This window comes from Danio aesculapii, chromosome 8 (genome assembly GCF_903798145.1).
Source record: "Danio aesculapii chromosome 8, fDanAes4.1, whole genome shotgun sequence".
NCBI lineage: Eukaryota > Metazoa > Chordata > Actinopteri > Cypriniformes > Danionidae > Danio > Danio aesculapii.
In genome coordinates this window covers 50,354,577-50,373,986 of record NC_079442.1, presented here as the reverse complement: position 1 = coordinate 50,373,986, position 19,410 = coordinate 50,354,577, and the positions used below count along the sequence as shown (strand labels likewise).

The 19,410-nt window shown below is 37.7% G+C and overlaps 1 protein-coding gene across 1 annotated transcript in view; it reads left to right on the top strand.

Annotated features, from left to right (window-relative positions):
* The window catches only part of gcn1 (GCN1 activator of EIF2AK4), a 105,226-nt gene that overhangs the window by 43,669 nt on the left and 42,147 nt on the right, over positions 1–19,410 (top strand). Inside the window, exons 21-27 of the mRNA XM_056463217.1 lie at positions 1,068–1,246; positions 1,355–1,448; positions 6,215–6,328; positions 9,165–9,363; positions 9,964–10,098; positions 14,770–14,957; positions 17,210–17,290. Of these exons, the coding sequence (XP_056319192.1) occupies positions 1,068–1,246; positions 1,355–1,448; positions 6,215–6,328; positions 9,165–9,363; positions 9,964–10,098; positions 14,770–14,957; positions 17,210–17,290 (990 nt within the window). The remainder of the gene's footprint in view (positions 1–1,067; positions 1,247–1,354; positions 1,449–6,214; positions 6,329–9,164; positions 9,364–9,963; positions 10,099–14,769; positions 14,958–17,209; positions 17,291–19,410) is intronic.

The window sequence follows — 19,410 nt, the reverse complement described above, 5'->3', positions numbered from 1 at the left end:
AGTTAATTATTCATTAATTAGTCATTTATTAAGTAGCCACAATGGGTATCCAACATGGATAATTCATTCGTTTTCTTTTCGGCTTAGTCCCTTTATTACTCTAGGGTCGCCACAGCGGAATGAACCGCCAACTTATCCAGCATTTGTTTTATGCAGCGGATGCCCTTCCAGCTGCAACCCATCACTGGGAAATACATACACACTTATTCACACACATACACTGCGGACAATTTAGCCTACCCAATTCACATGTACCGCATGTCTTTCGACCCGGAGGAAACCCACGTGAACGCAGGGAGAACATGACAACTCCGCACAGAAACGCCAACTGACCCAGCCGAGGCTCGAACCAGCGAACTTCTTGCTGTGAGGTGACAGCACTACCTACTGCGCCACTGCGTTGCCCCAACATGGATATTTTTTCATAATTCTAGACTTAAGCCATCAGATCAGTATATTAGTATGATTTCATAAGGATCATGCGATGCTAAAGACTCAAAATTCATCTTTGCATCACTGCAATAAATTATATTTTCCAATACAAGTCCAATGAGTACATTATATTAAAATAAAATGTAATTAACAATCGCCTTACAGCAAGAAGGTCACTGGTTCGAGCCATGGGTGGGTCAGATGGCATTTCAGTGTGGAGTTTGCATGTTCTCCTCATGTTCGTGTGGGTTAACTCTGAGTGCTCCGCTTTCCCCCACAGTCCAAACACATGCACTATTGGTGAAGTAAATAAGCTTAATTGGCTGTAGTGTATGTGTGTGAATGCAAGAGTGTATAGGTGTTTCCCAGTGTTGGGTTGCAGCTGGAAGTGCATCCGCTGCGTAAATCATATGCTGGATAAGTTGGTGGTTCATTCCGCTGTGGCTACCCCTAATTGATAAAGGGACTAAGCTGAAAAGAAAATTTTATCATAAAAATATCACTTTTTTTTTTACATAATTTATTTTTGATAACCAGATATATCCTCGATACCGAAGAGACATTTTTAATGCCTTTCATAAGTGTCGTGTGTTGTATTTCTGCTTGACGTTGAGTCTCTCTCTCTCTCTCTGTAGGCTGTTCAGAATGCTGTCGGTTCTCTGTCTCTGCTGTCTCCCAACAAACTGCTGCCTCGAGTCATGGATCACGTGACCCAGCGATTGTCCAATCCTGCGCTGAGTCTGGTGACGCGTCAGGAATACGCAATCCTGCAAACTCCAGAGGGAGAACTTTATGACAAGAGCATCATTATGAGGTAAAGTCAGCTCGAATGAACTTCTTCATTCTTGAATGAAGGAGAATCACACGCGTGTGTGTTTAGTCTGCAAGTGTGTAGTAAACCCTGTTGTGTTGTTTTTGTCAGCGCACAGCAGGAGAGCACAAAGAAAGGCAACATGAAGAGAGAGAATAAAGCGTATTCCTTCAAAGAGCAGATCATTGAACTGGAGCTTCAGGAGGTGAGAACAACATGACTGATGAACTACTGCCACAGAGAAGGGAATGATATGTTTTAGGCTTTATGTAACCACTTACAATACCCTAACAACTGCATAGCAACCACCTTCAGTAGCCTAGCAACCGCTAAATTGTATTTTTGCAGCTGCCAAGCAACCACCTAGATTTATTACCCTATCCACAACGTTTCAAACTCCAAGCTTTTTTCTCATGCTAGTGTCAAACTTTGTCTTTGCTTTCTAGCTTATAGTGATCTACACAGTACTGTGTATACAACTTGTTTTAATGCAAGTAGTTTTAAAACCTCTTCAAACATTTCCTTCATCTATACAGAATTGATGTCATCGATAATTTCAGTCATTAAAAAAGCTGAAATTGAAATATCTTGATTTTCTGAACAATCTGATTGTAGTGGAGCTTCATTGCATTTTGAGTTACAGTAAAATGCAGTGTTTTCAGCTTTAAAGGTGCTGTATGAAAGTTTTTGACTCTTCTAAAGCAGTGGTTCTCAAACTTTTACACCAGCGACCCCCAAAGTTAGATCGTCAAGAGCCTGTTTTGGGCGTCTGCTGCGATCGGATCCTATACCAATGTTGGCGAATCGGGGGCTTGACAAACTGTGCTGGGCAATTTACTGTCTTGCGCAGAGCGCTGTCGGCCAATCACAACAGGCTGTCATTGGTCCAATCAGTGCAGATTAGCTTCGCGCTGAGGAGGGGTTTGGGAACAAATGAATTGCTGAGCGATTCATATAGGAGTCGCTGGGATAATTAGGTAAAAATAAATTCATATTATGAGACCATGAAAGTGTTTTTTGACCTTGCATGCACATTAGACTGTTGTTGGAGACTAATAAAAGCGAAATATGACCCTTTTTTGGGCTCTTTAAGAAACATGCTAAGTGAACATTCTTGTTTATCTGAAAAACAATGCTGAAGTCAGATATTCTGCTTCGAAAATGTGTTACGTGGCGGAAAGGCTGTCTCTTTTTTTTTTTTTTTTGGTCATTTAACCAGCCCAAAACAGTGTATTTCATTCATTCAGTCAGGAAGGCACTCAAAGCAAGCGTCCGTGACTGAAATGCAACGTCTGGTGGACAGTAGCAGCCTCGGAAATGAAACGCAGATTCAGAGTTCCACATGAGGAGGTTATTAATTAGCAAATAATATAAATATTACAAACGTTAGGTGAGCAGGTTACATTGTAACTCCGTGTCCCAACAGCACATTAGGTGAGGAGATTTGCAGTGATAAGCAATTGGGCTGTTTGCACTAGATACAACACAACAGAAATTTAAATACAGCCATTCAGAAGAACAGAATAGTGCACTCACTGCACTCCAACGGTAAGGTTTATAATCTAATTAATACATATTAAACCTCTTAAACATTATAAATGTAGATGCTGAATCACTGATATGTGTTGGTTTGCACTGAATCACAGTTCTAAAGTTCAATTTTAAATGATTTGTTTTGTTTTCAAGATCTGAGGTGAACTATCTGCTGCTGCTTTCAGTAGTATGGCAATAAATGTCATGTAAAATGGCATTCAAACTCACAATATTGGCATTTAACACTGAATAAAGCACATGAAGTATACCTGAGGAGATCATTGTCAGTTTTCTGTTGTTTACCTGTGAGAAATAGAAGTCATTTCTAAAATATCAATTCGAGGTGTTGGTTAGAACAAAAACTCCTTTTAAAATGAAAATATTTCTTCTTTCGCGTGCCGTTGCTTTTATTTAAAGCAGAGATGCTCAAGCTAGGGCCTGCGGCCCAAGTTGGCCCATGATAACCTGTAATTTGTCCAACCATCCCATCTGAGAAGAGAGTGAGATTGTCATTTATTATTTAATCTAACCTTTTTAGTTTGTTTTTAGTGCTGAGCTACAAAAAAGCAAACTGAAATTAAATGTTGTAACAGTCAGATATTTGAAAATATAGATACTGACGCTCATTGGATACAGGACAATGCAGAAACAGGGTGTAGCTTGACTATTTGTATTTGTAAATATTAAATAAATAAGGCATTTACCCATGGCAACTTTAATGTAGAGCTGCACGGTGGCGCAGTGGGTAGCACGTTCGACTCACAGCAAGAAGGTTGTTGGTTTGAGCCTAGGCTGGGTCAGGTGGCGTTTCTGTGTGGTGTTTGCATGTTCTCCCTGTGTTGGCGTTGGTTTTCATCCACAAGTCCAAAAACATATGGTGTAGGTGAATTGGGTAGGCTAAATTGTCCATAGTGTATGTGTGTGAATGAGTGTGTATGAATGGTTCCCAGTGATGGGTTGCAGATGGAAGGGCATCGGCTATGTAAAACAAATGCTGGATAAGTTTTCGGTTTATTCTGCTGTGGCGACCCCAGATTAATAAAGGGACTAAGCCAAAAAGTAAATGAATGAATGAACTTTAATGTTACGGTATATTTACTTTCGGCCCACCACCCTCAATCAAATTTGCTTCTTGGCCCTTCATAAGAAAAAGTTTGAGCACCCCTGATTTAGAACATGATTAAAATCTCCGTTGTTGGTGTTGTCAATCTAGCAACCTGCTCTTGCATGTGTTTTGTACCAGGCGTGCAATACCTAGTTCAGCCACTGGGTGTCAACCTAACTTACTGCACCTTTAAATAGCTTGTTTAATTCAATTCAATTCACCTTTATTTGTATAGCGCTTATACAATGTAGATTGTCAAAGCAGCTTCACTTAAAAGGTCATAGTAAATAGGAACAGTGTAGTTCAGTTTGTAGTGTTTAAGTTCAGTTTAGCTCAGTTCAGTGTGGTTTAATAATCACTACTGAGAGTCCAAATATTGAAGGGCAAATCCAACGATGCGCAGCTCTACAGATCCCGAACCATGCAAGCCAGTGGCGACAGCGGAGAGGGAAAAAAAACTTCACTAATGGCGGAAGTGAAGAAAAAACCTTGAGAGAAACCAGGCTCAGTTGGGCACGATCATTTTAATTTCTCCGCTGGCCAAATGTCTTGTGCAGAGCTGCAGTCTCAGCGGCGGAGGCTGGAAGCTGGCCTCAGCGAAGACTCGTCTGTCTCTGGAGCGTCACAGGAATCAGTCTCATGTTTAGTTTAGTTGAATTAATATATGAAGCACGTTCAAAACAGATGTACACAAAAAGAAAATAAGAGCTCTATAATTCAATTCAATTCAATTCACCTTTATTTGTATAGCGCTTATACAATGTAGATTGTGTCAAAGCAGCTTCACATAAAAGGTCACAGTAAATAGGAACAGTGTAATTCAGTTTGTAGTGTTTAAGTTCAGTTGAGCTCAGTTCAGTGTGGTTTAATAATCACTACTGAGAGTCCAAACACTGAAGAGCAAATCCAACGATGCGCAGCTCTACAGATCCTGAACCATGCAAGCCAGTGGCGACAGCGGAGAGGGAAAAAAACTTCACTAAAGGCGGAAGTAAAGAAAAAAAACCTTGAGAGAAACCAGGCTCAGTTGGGCACGACCATTTTAATTATATAATTACTATAAGATCTTGTTGTCATTAAATGCTATGAAAAATCAGTTTTAAAAAGATTTAAAGGGGCCCTATTATGCAAAAATCACTTTTATAAGGGGTTTAAACACAGTTGTGTGGCAGTGTGTGAAAATAACCAGCTTCTAATGGTAAAAATGTATTAATTGTATGTTTTTATAATCAGCCTTGATAAAAACAGTCTGCAGAAACACTTTGATTGACATTCTCCCTTTGTGTGTGTCATCAGAGGGGGAATGCCCCATCCACTAGTGCAGGGCTTAAAGTATTCCGGCACTGTTCCGGGTATCCGGTGTGCGGCCGTGAGGGAAATATCAGTTTATTAAATATTTTATTAGGGATATATATTAGGGATACTCAAAATAATTGGTTAACTGGAAGGGTGCGTTTGTAACCGATTTATAGTATAATTTAAACGATTAAAAAATATTATTTTATATATTTGTAAAGTTTGGCTGCATCACAGTGAATGCGTTTTTTGCATTGAGAGGGGCATCTGTATCATTTTGAATGGCCACAAGTGTTTTACGTGCTGTTTCTCTGTTAATACATTTAAGCAAGTTTAGGATGGGACGTTCTGAACAGATGTACAACTCATGAAAACTCTTTAAAACGAACTAGAGAACAAGATAGGCACAAATGTCACACACATAAACAAACAAACACAGCAGCAACAAGGATCCCCCTCTAATCTGCGTTGAGTCATCACTAGAGTGCTTAAATAACCACCATCCTCTTCTGATTGGTCCACTCGTGAGAACTTTACCAACCAATCGGAACACCTAGATTTCAGAAGAACAGCAGACAGCAAATAAAAACAGAAAGGGGAGGAGAGAACAACAGAGCAACACCCCCAGGCATGTAACAGGAATTTTGAGCTGAAGCTTCACATACAAACTCTAGGGACATCAGAGACTTATTTTACATTACAAGACCTTACATTACAAGACCTTCTAAAATTGTTATAGATATGCAGATGGTCAGATAGGTGTTTTGTAGGCAGATTGTATAAATACTGAAAACAAATAAAATAATTTTGGATTCACTTTTGAAATGGACTTGTAGCCAAAGAAGGGAAGGTAAAATTGGGGTGACGTGGTCATTTTTGCAATTATTTTTAAGGAATTCGAGCTCCCTGAGATTTGGCAATGCTATAAAATTAAGAATCTGTAATCCGAGTGTGAAGTTACAAAAGCATGGATTACTGTCTCTCGTGACTTTTCAGGCCAAGCATGTTTTATTTTGGAAAGTGTGTTTGTGTTTTAGGAGATCAAGAAGAAAAAGGGCATCAAAGAGGAGATCCAGTTGACCAGCAAACAGAAGGAGATGATGCAGATCCAGCTGGAGAAAGAGTCTGCTATCCGCAAGCGTCTGCAGGAGGTGAGAGCTCATACAGCAGCAGTGATGGTCTTAGGTCATGTCCAAACCTACAGAGGTATTTTAATAATGATAATAAAAATGAACTGTGATTCATGTTATAGACATGCCAGGGGGCGATAATGATACTTTAATCCAAACAAGGAGTTCAGTAATTGCATGAATTAATTGCATACAAATCAATGCAAAAGTTGAGAAACGGATTACCATCCCGCAGGTGAATGACACAAAATATGAGATGCGTTGGCTGCAAATGTGCATAATGTTGTGTTATTTGTGTATCGGTTTCAGAAAGTATCGGTTTCTGACACTTTGTTTCGTATTTAGAAACAGCAAAACTCTGTAAATAGTTTGTGTGGACAGGGCCTTATATGGCCCGTTTCCACTGAGTGATGTGGTACGGTACAGTTCGGTATGCTTTTATGGATATTTCCACTGTTAAAAGGTGTACTGAACCGTACTGTACCACTTTTTCTGCACCCTTTGCAATGGGTACCAAAAGGCGGAGCTAGACACACAGCTGAACGCTATTGGTTTACAGAGAAACGCCATTCGCTTGTGCAGCAAGCGAACAAAGGAACCGGCATGTTTTAAATACACAGCTGAGACATTACACCGTAATAATATATACATATAATAACAAGCCATGGTCGACCCAAGCTCAAACAAACCTTGTTCCAAGAAGAACAAAATCTGCTGTGTCCTCTTGTTGTGGTTGTGGTCCTGTCAAAGCGGTTTCACTTTGTCCAGAGAGCTCGCGATCTCGTCTATATTTGAAATAACGAACTTTTTGAGCTCATATTAATAACATGCTCGTGATCATTGAAGCGCTTTGATATCTGATCCTGTCAGAAAGGAACAAATGCGAGAGTAAAGCGCGAAAACACTAAGCTGAAGCCGGAAAAAGCAGCAAATGATGCTTCTGCAACCTAAAACATGAACAAACTGCCATGTTTAACTATTATCTCCACCTTTTAGACTATTATGAACTCAGTATGACGGAATTACTTTCTAACAGAGGCTACATGTGCTGCAGAAGATTAAAGACACACTTGAGAGGTTTGCTCTGACCGTGGGCTATTTTGCGTGTTGTTTTTGAACCTAAATAAGGACTAAATGTATGCTGTGTGTAGTTTTTCTGTTATTGGTAACATATCGGAGACCGTAAGGGTCTGTATGTGTTCATATATGTTGCATTTATTTATTTATTTCATATAGTTGCCGATGTTACAGTAGACTATTTTGCACTCATTAATCTGCAGTTATAATCAAATTATGTTAATAGAAATGTAAGTAATAAACATTTATACAGAAGTATTTATGTGTATAAAGCATCTGTGTTGTGATAAGCGCTTCTCATATGATATGTGAATGACCCGTACGGCTTTACTGTAGACATTTTCTCGAGTGAAAATGACGTTGTTTGAAACTTTGTCGTACACCATGAGAGTACCATTGGTACCCTTTTAGCAGTGGAAACGCAGGACTGATAAAGGTGACCCGTACCAACCCGTACTGTACTGTACCACTCAGTGGAAACGGGCCAATAGAGAACAGGAATGTACGTTCACACCAAAAGCGGCGAGAGCATCAAAGTAGCCGGAAGTCATTCGTTTTCAATGAGAGCCGGCGGCAATAAGTGGCTAGGAGCAGCGCGGCGCCTCTTCGTCGGTGTGAGCGTCGTGGAGAGTTAAAACCAAGTCAACTTTATGGTAATGAGCTATGACACGGTTCGGCGGTAACCAATCAGAATGGAGAAGTCCACAGCTTGAGAAGAGTTCAGAGAACACAGACCTGTGAACTTTGGTTTCGACCACAGTTGTAATTTGATTATTACGGTCGCCGAATTTACAATGTTTTCTTACGGGAACATGCATTAAATAAGTTACTGGCGAGTTACTGATGTGCATTAATGTTGTATATATTTATCTTTAAAAGGGAATCTCATGTGACAGTACAAAACAGTATTGCTGCTTCAGGATATTTCAGACATGTGGACACATTGGATTATTAAGTGGTGCAAAGCTACACCACATGCAACTTGATCTTCCATTGTTAAATTAATTTGATAAGAAGTGCGCAACATTTTCACACTAGAAAGCATGTTTTATGCAGGAATGTAACTGATATGCTGCAACGGCCCCTTTAAATATGTTATCAATGTAGTGAATTTTGACGCTCTCGCCGCCGGAGCTGAAGACAGACAGCGTTGTCGCCAGGGCGGCAAGAGTGACCTTGGATGCTCTCACCACTTTCAGTGTGAACACACAGTAACTGTGCAATGCATTCTGAGTATTTAGAACAAGGCAGCCTGATTCCTATTGATCGCTATTGATTTATTATTATAAATTTTTTATTATATATACACACACTCATCATCAATACACTGTAAGTGCCAGGACTAGGGATACTGAAGAAAATCATACCTGGAGCTGATATCTTGTGGCAGCTCGTTGATACACTATCATTTATGGATAATCTCCCACATTTATGTGATCAGCTCCGGGTCCGCCCCCTCTCTGTCTGTGCTGGACCTCTCTAGTTACACTGCACTGCTGGACACAGAATGTTATAAAATGCATATTTTCAGCCTTTTAAACACACAGCTTGCGCAGTACATTTCATTCTGAGTGTTTGTGAGATGTTTTTCAAAAGATATTACTAAAAAAAGTAATGTCTTTTTTTCTGTTGTGAATTCTATTAGTTTACGTTGTGCGCTCCTGCGTTTGTCCACAAACATGGCCAACTGCAACTCGTCATGACGTAGATTCTTGAGCTCTATATGTACTGATTTAAACCGCTGATCTGCTTCTCTGTGTGTGTGTGTGTGTTCTGTCAGCTGGACGTGGAGCTGCAGTGTGCTGTTGGTCTGCTGGAAGCCGCTCTGGCTCGTCGTCCTCCGCTCATCTGGATGCACCTTCCAGCGCTGGTGCAGGTTCTTCTGCCACTCCTGCAGTCTCCTCTGGCTGCTTCATTAATAAAGCGCGTATTTCTGCAGATCGGCATCACTCTGATGCCTAAAGAACTGCACCAGCTGGGTGAGCCACATTCAATTCAAATGTATTTGTATAGCGCTTTTCTCTATAATTATTAATTCAAAGCAGCTTCACAAGAGGTGCACATTAATGCATTACAGTCAAAATCAGAAAAAGTTATGGTTATTAGTTACCATAACTTTATTAGTCGCTAATAACCTGAACTAATTAACTAGTAACTAATAGCTTGTAACAGTTAAAGTAGTTATATATAGGCATAATTAACCTGCAGTTCTATAGTATATAGGTGATGTCTATGTGTTAAAGTTCAATGAAGTGTATTTATATGGTAAGTTTATGTAAGTGCGACCTTCATCTTGGTTTATTTTGCAATTTACTCTTGTTGTTTATATATATATATATATATATATATATATATATATATATATATATATATATATATATATATATATATATATATATATATATATATGTATGTGTGTGTGTGTGTGTGTGTATATATGCATACACACACACATATATATATATATATATATATATATATATATATATATATATATATATATATATATATATATATATATATATATATATGGTTTGGTGTCGTCTGAATGTGACTAATGTCTGTGTTGATTTTTTTAGCGGTTCTGGTGGGTCATGTGACCTTGCGTCTGCTGAAGCCAGAGTGTGATTTGGATCCAGCCTGGGCTCAAGAAGACCTGAACACAGCGACGCAGAGAACCATCTCGCTGCTGCACCAAAGAGACAGCAAAACAGGTAAAAAACATACAAACACACACTGTCAGACTGCTCTCCTAAACTACATTACAACAGGTTTGAGGACTTTATAGTGCAGATCTAACAAGTTTTAAAGGGATAATTCACCCAAAAATGAACATATACTCACTATTTACTCTGCCTCAAGTGGATCCAAACTTCTATGAGTTTCTTTCTTCTGAACACAGAAGATATATCGAATAAAGCTGGAAACCTGTAAACAGCGACTTCTTTTTTTTTTTAATTTTATGTTTATTGTGAACTTTTGAGTACAATCATACAGCATTTCAGGGTACATTGGTATCACAGTATTTGAACTTAAGTGGTGTAAAAAACACGTACATTATTGTCAGGTAAATTTACTACACAGTAGTACTCAAATTTTGTGGATTATAAAATAAGAAACAGCATAAAGAAATAAAAATAAGAAGAGGATAAAATAAATATAGTAATCAAAAATAAATAAATAGAACATAAAGCACTATTTACATCCAGGGTAAGAACACATGTCATAATAATTCCTTCCAGAATAATCTCAACTGGCCATCTTCATTATACACGTGGGAATGTCACACATTGTAATATGAATAAGTATAACCGTATACATGTACATACATTAGCATATATTTATCTATCAAAACATCATTTTCTATTCATTTATAGCAACAAAGTCGGGTCTACTAACTAAAATATATTCAACCCATTTCCTCCATTTTCTCAGAAATATATCCTTCTTTAAATTGACGACAAAAGTGATTTTTTCCATTTTGTAGATCTCCATAGTTGCGTCTATCCAATTACTATGGGTTGGTCGCTCTTGCTGTAACCATTTGCGTGTGATTGCTTTTTTGCTGGCAGCCATGAGAGCACGCATAAGGTATTTATTGTCTGCCGTTACTGTATCTGGATCCACACAGCCAAAATATAACAATTTACTTTCTAGAGGTATATCTTTTTCAAATATATGTTCAAGAGCCTCCTGTATTTCTTTCCAATATTGTTGAATATACATACATTCCCAAAATATATGATAATGGTTTGCTTTATTGCATCCGCAGTTACGCCAGCATTTTGGAGACTTATTTGTATATTTGGCTGTAAGTGCTGGTGTTTTAAAATATCTAATAATGTTTTTCCAACAGTTTTCTTTCCAGTTTAATGAACTTGTTGATTTCCATTGAAATTCCCATATATTTGTCCACTCTTCATCAGTGAAGGTTGTTCCACTTTCTGTCTCCCATTTTTCTTTTATATAATTTGTGGAATGTATTTTCATACTTCTCAGACTCTTATATATCAGAGAGACTATTTTGTACTTTATACCTGATGTGTGTGCTTTTTTAATTAGGTCTATCAGTGGATTCTGATTGTCTTCAAATTTTCCTCTTATTTTCTGATCATAATAGTTTTGCACCTGGAGGTACCTATAAAAATCTTGATTTTCAAGTAGAAAATTGTCCTTTAATTGTTGAAAACTTAAAATTTCTCCCTTTTTAATGATGGTACTAAAGGAAGTGATTCCCTTGTTTGCCCATAATTTAAATCTGTTATCTAATCTGTTTGGTGTAAAATCAGAATCATAGGCAATCCATTTTAAATCTGTACAGTATTTTAGCAAGTTAAATTCTTTTGTCACTGATGCCCAGACATTTAAAGTAAGTTTTGTCCATGGGTCTTCTATTTGTTCTGTGTATTTTTGTAATTTTTCATCTATTAATATGGCTTGAATAGGGGTATTTCTAAATGTAAATTTTTCGATGTCTTTCCATGGGGCATGGTAGTGTGGGTCATACCAGTTTACTATAGTCCTGATTTGTGCTGCTATATAATAATCTTTTAGAGAGGGGAGAGCCCATCCTCCTTTATCTTTCGACAGCTGCAGTGTTTTGAAGCGTATTCTGGGCTTTTTTCCCTGCCAAATGAAACGCGAAAGCATTTTATCCCATTCTATAAATTGTTTCTCCGATATTTCTACAGGTAAACACTGAAATAAATATAAAAATTTTGGTACAATGTTCATCTTAATTGTTTCGATCCTCGAACTGAAGCTAAAAAAGGGGATTAAATTCCATCTGGTCAAGTTTTCTCTAGTTTTAGCAGTTATAGGGTCGAAGTTCATTTTTTTGATTTTCTCTGTGTTTTTTGTTAGATGGATACCCAAATATTTGAATGATTTTGTATGCCATTTTAGTGAGTATATATTTTTTATATTTGTAGGGGGATTATAATTATATGTAATTATTTCTGTTTTTTCTATGTTTAATTTATATCCAGAGATAGGACCAGAGTCTTGGAGTTGTTTCATGAGGTGGGGTAGTGAGGTGGTTGGATTTCTTAAATAAATCAATACATCATCTGCGTAGCATGCTATCTTATGTTCCACTCCTTTAATAACAATACCTTGAATTGTTTTATTCTGTCTTATGCTTTGAACTAAGGGTTCCAAATAGAGTGCGAACAATTGAGGGGACCATGGGCATCCCTGTCTGGTGCCTCTTTCCAATGTGAATGAGTTTGAAAGGTGGCCGTTGATCTTTATTTTTGCAGTTGGTGTATCATAAAGTGCTTGTATACTTTTGATTATAGTTTCATTGAAGCCAAATTTGTGTAAGACTTTATAAAGATATGTCCAGCTGACAGAATCGAAGGCTTTTTCAGCGTCTAAACTTAAAATCATTGCTGTTATCTTATTTCTCCTAATATGGTTCATAACATGTAATGTGCGTCTAATATTATCATTTGTTTGACGCTGACGGATGAATCCAGATTGGTCTTGGTTGATCAGATTGGGCATGAAGTCTTCCATTCGTCTGGCCATGATTGATGTATATAATCTATAATCAACATTTAAAACAGATAGAGGTCTGTATGATCCACACTGTAACTTGTCTTTGCCCTCTTTTGGAATGATAGATATTATTGCTTCTTTCCATGATGGTGGTACGGTTGCATTTTTTAGGGTCCAATTAAAGGACCGGACCAAGACAGGTATTATCTCTTTTTGGAATGCCCTATACCACTCCCCAGTAAATCCATCTGGTCCTGGAGATTTGTTAAATTTAAGCTTAGTAATGGCCTTTTTTACTTCAGTTTCTGTTATTTCTGTTGTCAATAATTTGTTTTGTTCGTCGGTTAGTGTTGGTAGGTCTAATTTGTCAAGAAAGGTGTCAATTTCTTTGTTTTTATCTTCAGGCATTTCAGAATATAATTTTTTGTAAAACATTTCAAAAATAGCTTGAATATTCTCTTGTTTGTTTTGCATTGTATTGGTCACAGGATCTCTGATTTTATATATTGTTTGGTCTGCTTGTTGTTTTCTTAACTTCCATGATAATATTTTCATAAATTTGGGGCCACTTTCATAATATTTTTGCCTGGAGAACGATATTTTTTTCTCAACCTCTTGAGTATATAGCATATTAATTTCATTCTGTACTTTTTTAATTTGTTTTAATATTTTTGGGTTTTGATTAATTTTGTGTTCTTTTTCTAATGATTTTAGTTGATGCTGTAATTTGTTTAATTCCTGTTGCCGGAGTTTCTTGGTAAACAGCGACTTCTAAAGTAGAAAAAACAAATATTATGAAAGTCTATGGTTACAGGTTTCAAGGATTTTTCCAAATGTCTTCTTTAATGTTCAACAGAAGGAAGAAACTCATAAAGGTTTGAAAAGAGTAACGGGTGAGTAAATTATGACAGAATTTTTATTTTTGGGTGAACTATCCCTTTAAGTAAGGGTTAAAGTTCATACAGGCAGTTATTATCACAGAATAAAGCCCAACAAGCTTATCGGCAGCCCAACACGAAATGTATTAACCTTTTTAAGGGCTTTATTTTACAAAAACAACCACCTGGATGTATTTTATCCAGCTTATTACATGGCCACTTGCCACAAAGTGTCAAATTTAGACACAAAACTGAGCCTTAATATTTGATTAATTCTTAAACCAAAGGCAGGTGAATACTTGATGCTGGCGGAGGAAAACGTTTCCTGACTCACTCCTCCAAGACACCCCAAAGTGGCTCAATAATATTTAGGTCTGGTCACTGTGCAGGCCATGGGAGATGTTCAATTTCACTTTTAATGTTCATCAAACCACTCTTTCTCCAGTCTTGCTGTGTGTATTGGTGCATTATTATACTGATACATGGCACCTCCTTCAGAATACAATGAGTACACATGGTCCTGCAGAATGATTGGGTAGTCCTTCCCAGTTTTCATCTAGCAAGTATTGGGCCTGGTGGATGCCATGATTTGCAACCCAAACCACCACTGAACCACTCCTACGCTTCACTCTGGGCATGCAACAGTCTGAGTGGTACGCTTTTTTGGGGCTTCTCCACACTGTAACTCTCCCGGATGTAGTGAAGGTGGACTCATCACAGAACAACACGTTTCACTGCCTATTGGCATTGACACAAGTAAACAAAGGTTTGTCTAGAGCAGCAGGCCATGTATATTGATCATGTGAAGCTCCTGACGAGCAGTTTTGGTGGAAACAGAAGAGCTGAGCTGCACATTTAATTCTGCAGTGAGTTAGGCAGCTGTGATTTATATTTTTTGGAAACAATTTAGGTTAACAGCCAGGCATCCCTTTCAGATAGCTTCCTTTTGCTTCCACAGTTGTGCTGATGTGTGTGTGTGTGTGTGTGTGTGTGTGTTTTCTTCAGGTTCAGATGTGCTGGTGTTGTCAGCTCCAGCGTTCTCCTTCTGTTTCCCGCTGCTTCAGGCTGTGTTGAGTCAGAGCAGCGGCTCCTCGGAGGAGTCTGAGCTCATGATGATGCGAGCGCTGCAGGTCATCAACACACACGCACAGCTGCGGGCGCAGGACGACACCACCGACACCTTCATAGACGAGGTGCGCTTATAACATTAACTAGATGCAGTGTTTTGATGTGATGATCTTTATGTTCCCATGCGGACTGCTGATCCACTGCTATCAAGCGACAACTCAAAACCCATCTCTTCTGCAAACACTTAAGCACTTTATGGCTGCATTTACACAGCAGATCTTGATGGTCAATTCTGATTTTGTGACTGTATCTTATTTATTTTGATGACCGGCTTTCATCATCTTTTAAAAGTGACTCGTATCCGATTGTCTGTATTTACACTGCAGATGGCAAAGATGCAATGAGCAGGGAAAAAAGAGCGGGCGCTGACTGACAGCTGATAATAAAAGAGCGCCCTTTTTTCCATTCCTGTATTTAATCTGTTTGCAGGGTTTAATTTTTTAATTTTTTTTGACAAGTTGTTTGACAGAAACATTTGGCCATCTTCTTTTAATCTAGGCATTTTTAGACCAGTAGGCATTTTAATGTAATGTCCATGCCGTGATTTATGGACGTGATGTATGCAACAGTTACGTGGCGGATATTGTGCTCTCTCTCTCGCTCTCTCTCTCTCTCTCTCTCTCTCTCTCTCTCTCTCTCTCTCTCTCTCTCTCTCTCTCTTGTAAATATGCTTAAATAATTGTGCTACATGACAATATATAATTTAAATATAAAATATAATATAGATTTTTTTAGTCCTCGTGTATGAGATTTAAGGTTTGCGACTCTGCTGAAGTCTGTTCTGAAGTGAAAGTGTCAGAGTTGACGTCATTCGCTGTGGTTTTTAATGACTGGCATTGTCAGGTGAAAATATATTGCCTTAAGTAGGGTTGGGTATCGTTTGGGGTTATTTCGTTACTGGTGCAAAATCAATACTTTTAAAGTATAAGGTACCAGTGGCTGAACTTTTGAGCCACAAAAAGGATGGATGACCTGAAAAATCTTTTATTCGACACACAATTTTTAATCATTTTAATTGAACAATATAATAAAGTTTTAAAGTGTACATCAATTGATATTTTATATATTAAAATATCCCCCCCTTGCTTTTCACTTTCGTCCGTGACACCATCCTCCCCATTTTTCTAGGGTTTGGGTCTTGTGACTGCGTTTACATGGACATCAGTAATCTAATTATTTGCCTTGATCTGAATAAGACGATAATATAATTAAGGTGTTTAATGAGTTGCTTTACTGGATGTTCCGTTTATGATCCCATTTTACATGTGATAGCACATAGGTCGATTAACGTCATTGCATCACCATGCTTTCCACATTTTCTCCAGAGTTTGATGTTATTTTGGGTGTTTCATTTTTAATTATTCGACCTTAACTGCAGTTTGGCAGTTCCACTTTCATTCAGAAACATATTGTTTATGCTTCGTGACAAACTGAGGTATTGTATGAGAATATGACGTATGAACTGGTGGAAGAGTGTTGTTTTAATGGAATTTAATTCCGCACGCTGAATGTAAAGAAAAGACCTCTACATTTCACGATGCGGAAGTCTGTGGTTATTTAAGATAATGAAAAATCGCTGTTTACATGGTAGGCTCTTGATCAGATTATTGTCTTTCTCATATTAATATTGGAGTATTGGTGTCCATGTAAGCGTACTCAGTGAAAGTGCCAGATGATGTTGCAAGCTGTCAAAGACAATACATTCCTCCGCCTTAAAGTTGATTCTATGTGCGCACAAATGTTTCATTAAGTTTGACGTGTCCCCCCTTACACACCTTACTTTTGAACTTGCACCCAAATTCATATGCTGATTCCGTCCGGAGCACAGCGGTTACATAGGTACTGGTGCCGTAATGGCTTTCGGTACGCAACCCTAGCCTCAAGTTAGAACATTTTTAACTTAACACTTAGTAAAAGTGTTCCTCCTTCATGTTTAATCACTAAATGCCTCATTTGTAAGATGCTTTGGACAAAAGCATCTGCTAAATGACTAAATGTAGATGATCAACTGTGCATTTTGACCTGAATTTATTTTGGGATTTAATTGTGTAAATTTGATTGTGTAATAAAGTTATGATTTCAGTTTTATACCACTTCTACTGCTGTTACTAACAATAATATTAATAAGTGTTATTCTTATTATGTTTAATATTTCAAATAAATGGCTAAAACAGGAAAATCTGTTATTTAATATAATTTGTGTGGTGTTATTGTAAGATGATTTTCAACTAATAAATTGTCATATTTGCATGTCTGTGCTAATTCTATGTCTGAATATGATAAGTTGTATAATAATTGGTCTTGTGTGTGTGTCCAGAATGGCCCAGAGCTGCTGCCGAGGGTCAGTATGCTACAGCTGCTGACCAAAGTGATCGGGACGTCCACTCCTCGCCTTCAGGTAGACAAAATTCTGTGTGTGTGTGTGTGTTTGTGGGTGGGTGGTGTATAATATATGGAGTTAAGAGAACTTTTAATGATGGAGGAAAGACTTGTGATTGCTGTTTCAAGTTTTCCAGGCCTGTACAAATCTTGAATATCACAATGTTATTAAATATTACAATTATAACAACATGGACAGCAACACTCGCGTACTAAAGACCAGCTGATTCAGTCATTTCCTAGTGACATAAAAGGCGTACTGCGCTTCATTTTTTCTTGTCAACATAAAAGGCCGTGAGGTGCGCCTTGCATTTTTGGAACAGAAAAGTGCGATCGGTGTGATCGGGCCCTAAATGTGCAACAGATATAATTTGTCAAAGAAGCAGACTGAAAGAAAAATATTTCTGTGCACAGATGAGTTGACAAACCAGCACTGATGCTGATCGCCTCTATGCTGCCTCTATGCGTCATAAACTCAACAAATAGGCTATTGATGATTTAGTGTACAACCAACAAACCAACCTTTTTCCATTTGGAAAATTACAGTTATTAATAATCCTTATATAATATACATTTTTAAAATAGCCTACAAAATCTACGAATCAAACAAATCCAAAGATTTACTTGATTTTGCATAATGAATAACATAATGAAAGGCTTTCATTTGTCAGCTTATAAAACATGTATGCAGATTAATGCAATATCATATGTAAACAACAAAACTGTTATATACTATTGTAGCCTGTACTTTACTAAAAGTCAACATATGAGCCTTAAGTTTCGTTGTCATTGTCTTTTATCAAACGCAGCACGCGAGACAGAGGAATTAAGTCATTATGACAATCTTTAAACTAATGACTTCTATTTAAACTGTTGAAGGGGTTTTGTGATAAAATAAATACAGTGGAGTGTAAATAAATGCATATTTTCCATGGAGCGATCGATTGAAGGTAGCCTAATATTTTAATTTGATTGAAGAATAAAACATGATTGGAATAAACAGCCTATGCCGGTTCTTAAAAACTATTCAGTCAGAGTTTTTGTTTTGTAATCTAAATTTGTCATTTGAGTGAAATTTTTTTTAATTAAATAATATTTTAATATTAATTTGCTAATATTTATTTTTCGGCTAACGAGCTGCGGTTGTTGGATGGTAAAAATTAACCGAAATGAGCATCCTTAGTCTGTGCACATGTTTAATGAAATGTATTTTTGTATTAAATGTATGTGTTGTCCTCAGTGTAAACTATTGTGTGTGCAATGTGTATAGTATGTTTGCTTTGTTTGTAAAGTGTATTTGTTAGGGATGTAACGATTTATCGTGGTACGATTTATTGCGATTCAAAAATGTCACAATATGCATCGTGGCGTTATGACGATTTTATTACGATATGACATCCGTTTTCTCTTATTAGTGAGCTGTTGTCACATGTGAGTTCAGATTGCTTGAACTAGCCGCAGTAACGTTGCCAGGTCAAAATGAGTGGAGTTGAAATACAGGATGGCCCATCCTCTCAAAGTCGGACGTCTGGCAACATTTCGGTTTTACAGACATTGCTTTAGACTCGTCCGCTTTTTGACACGCATACTTGGTCAAACACAACCGAAGTCTTCACATTGTTTTACATACTTTGCTCAGCGACATGCATACCTCCTAATGGTGTTAAAAGAGTCACATACTGTGTTTACAAGGTACAATTCACAAAAAAATAATGTAATTTCTGTCTTCATGTAATTATGTATTCACGGCCGCAAAATAACACATGACGTGCGCTCACTGCGCTGCTGACCGTGAGCTGTTACTACAGAGAGACTGAGCTGTTACTTAATGATAGACGCGCACGTCTGCTTTAGTGAACAGAACCTCCATAGGCTGTGAATAACAGGTAATATAGTTGTAAATAACATTCAGTTTGTGGCACAGAGTGATCGTAAGGGAGCCGCACGCGAAGTATGAACAGCACTTGGCAGTGAAAATGAAACCGAAAGCCTGCACATCATTTAATGATCATATCGCATTTTAGAGTTATGATTACGACAAATGTCTGATTTTACTAGTGAATTAATGGTCTAATAATATTGTTAATGACAGATTGCAAGCATGTCTCAAACAGAATAATACTTCAGAATTATGAATAG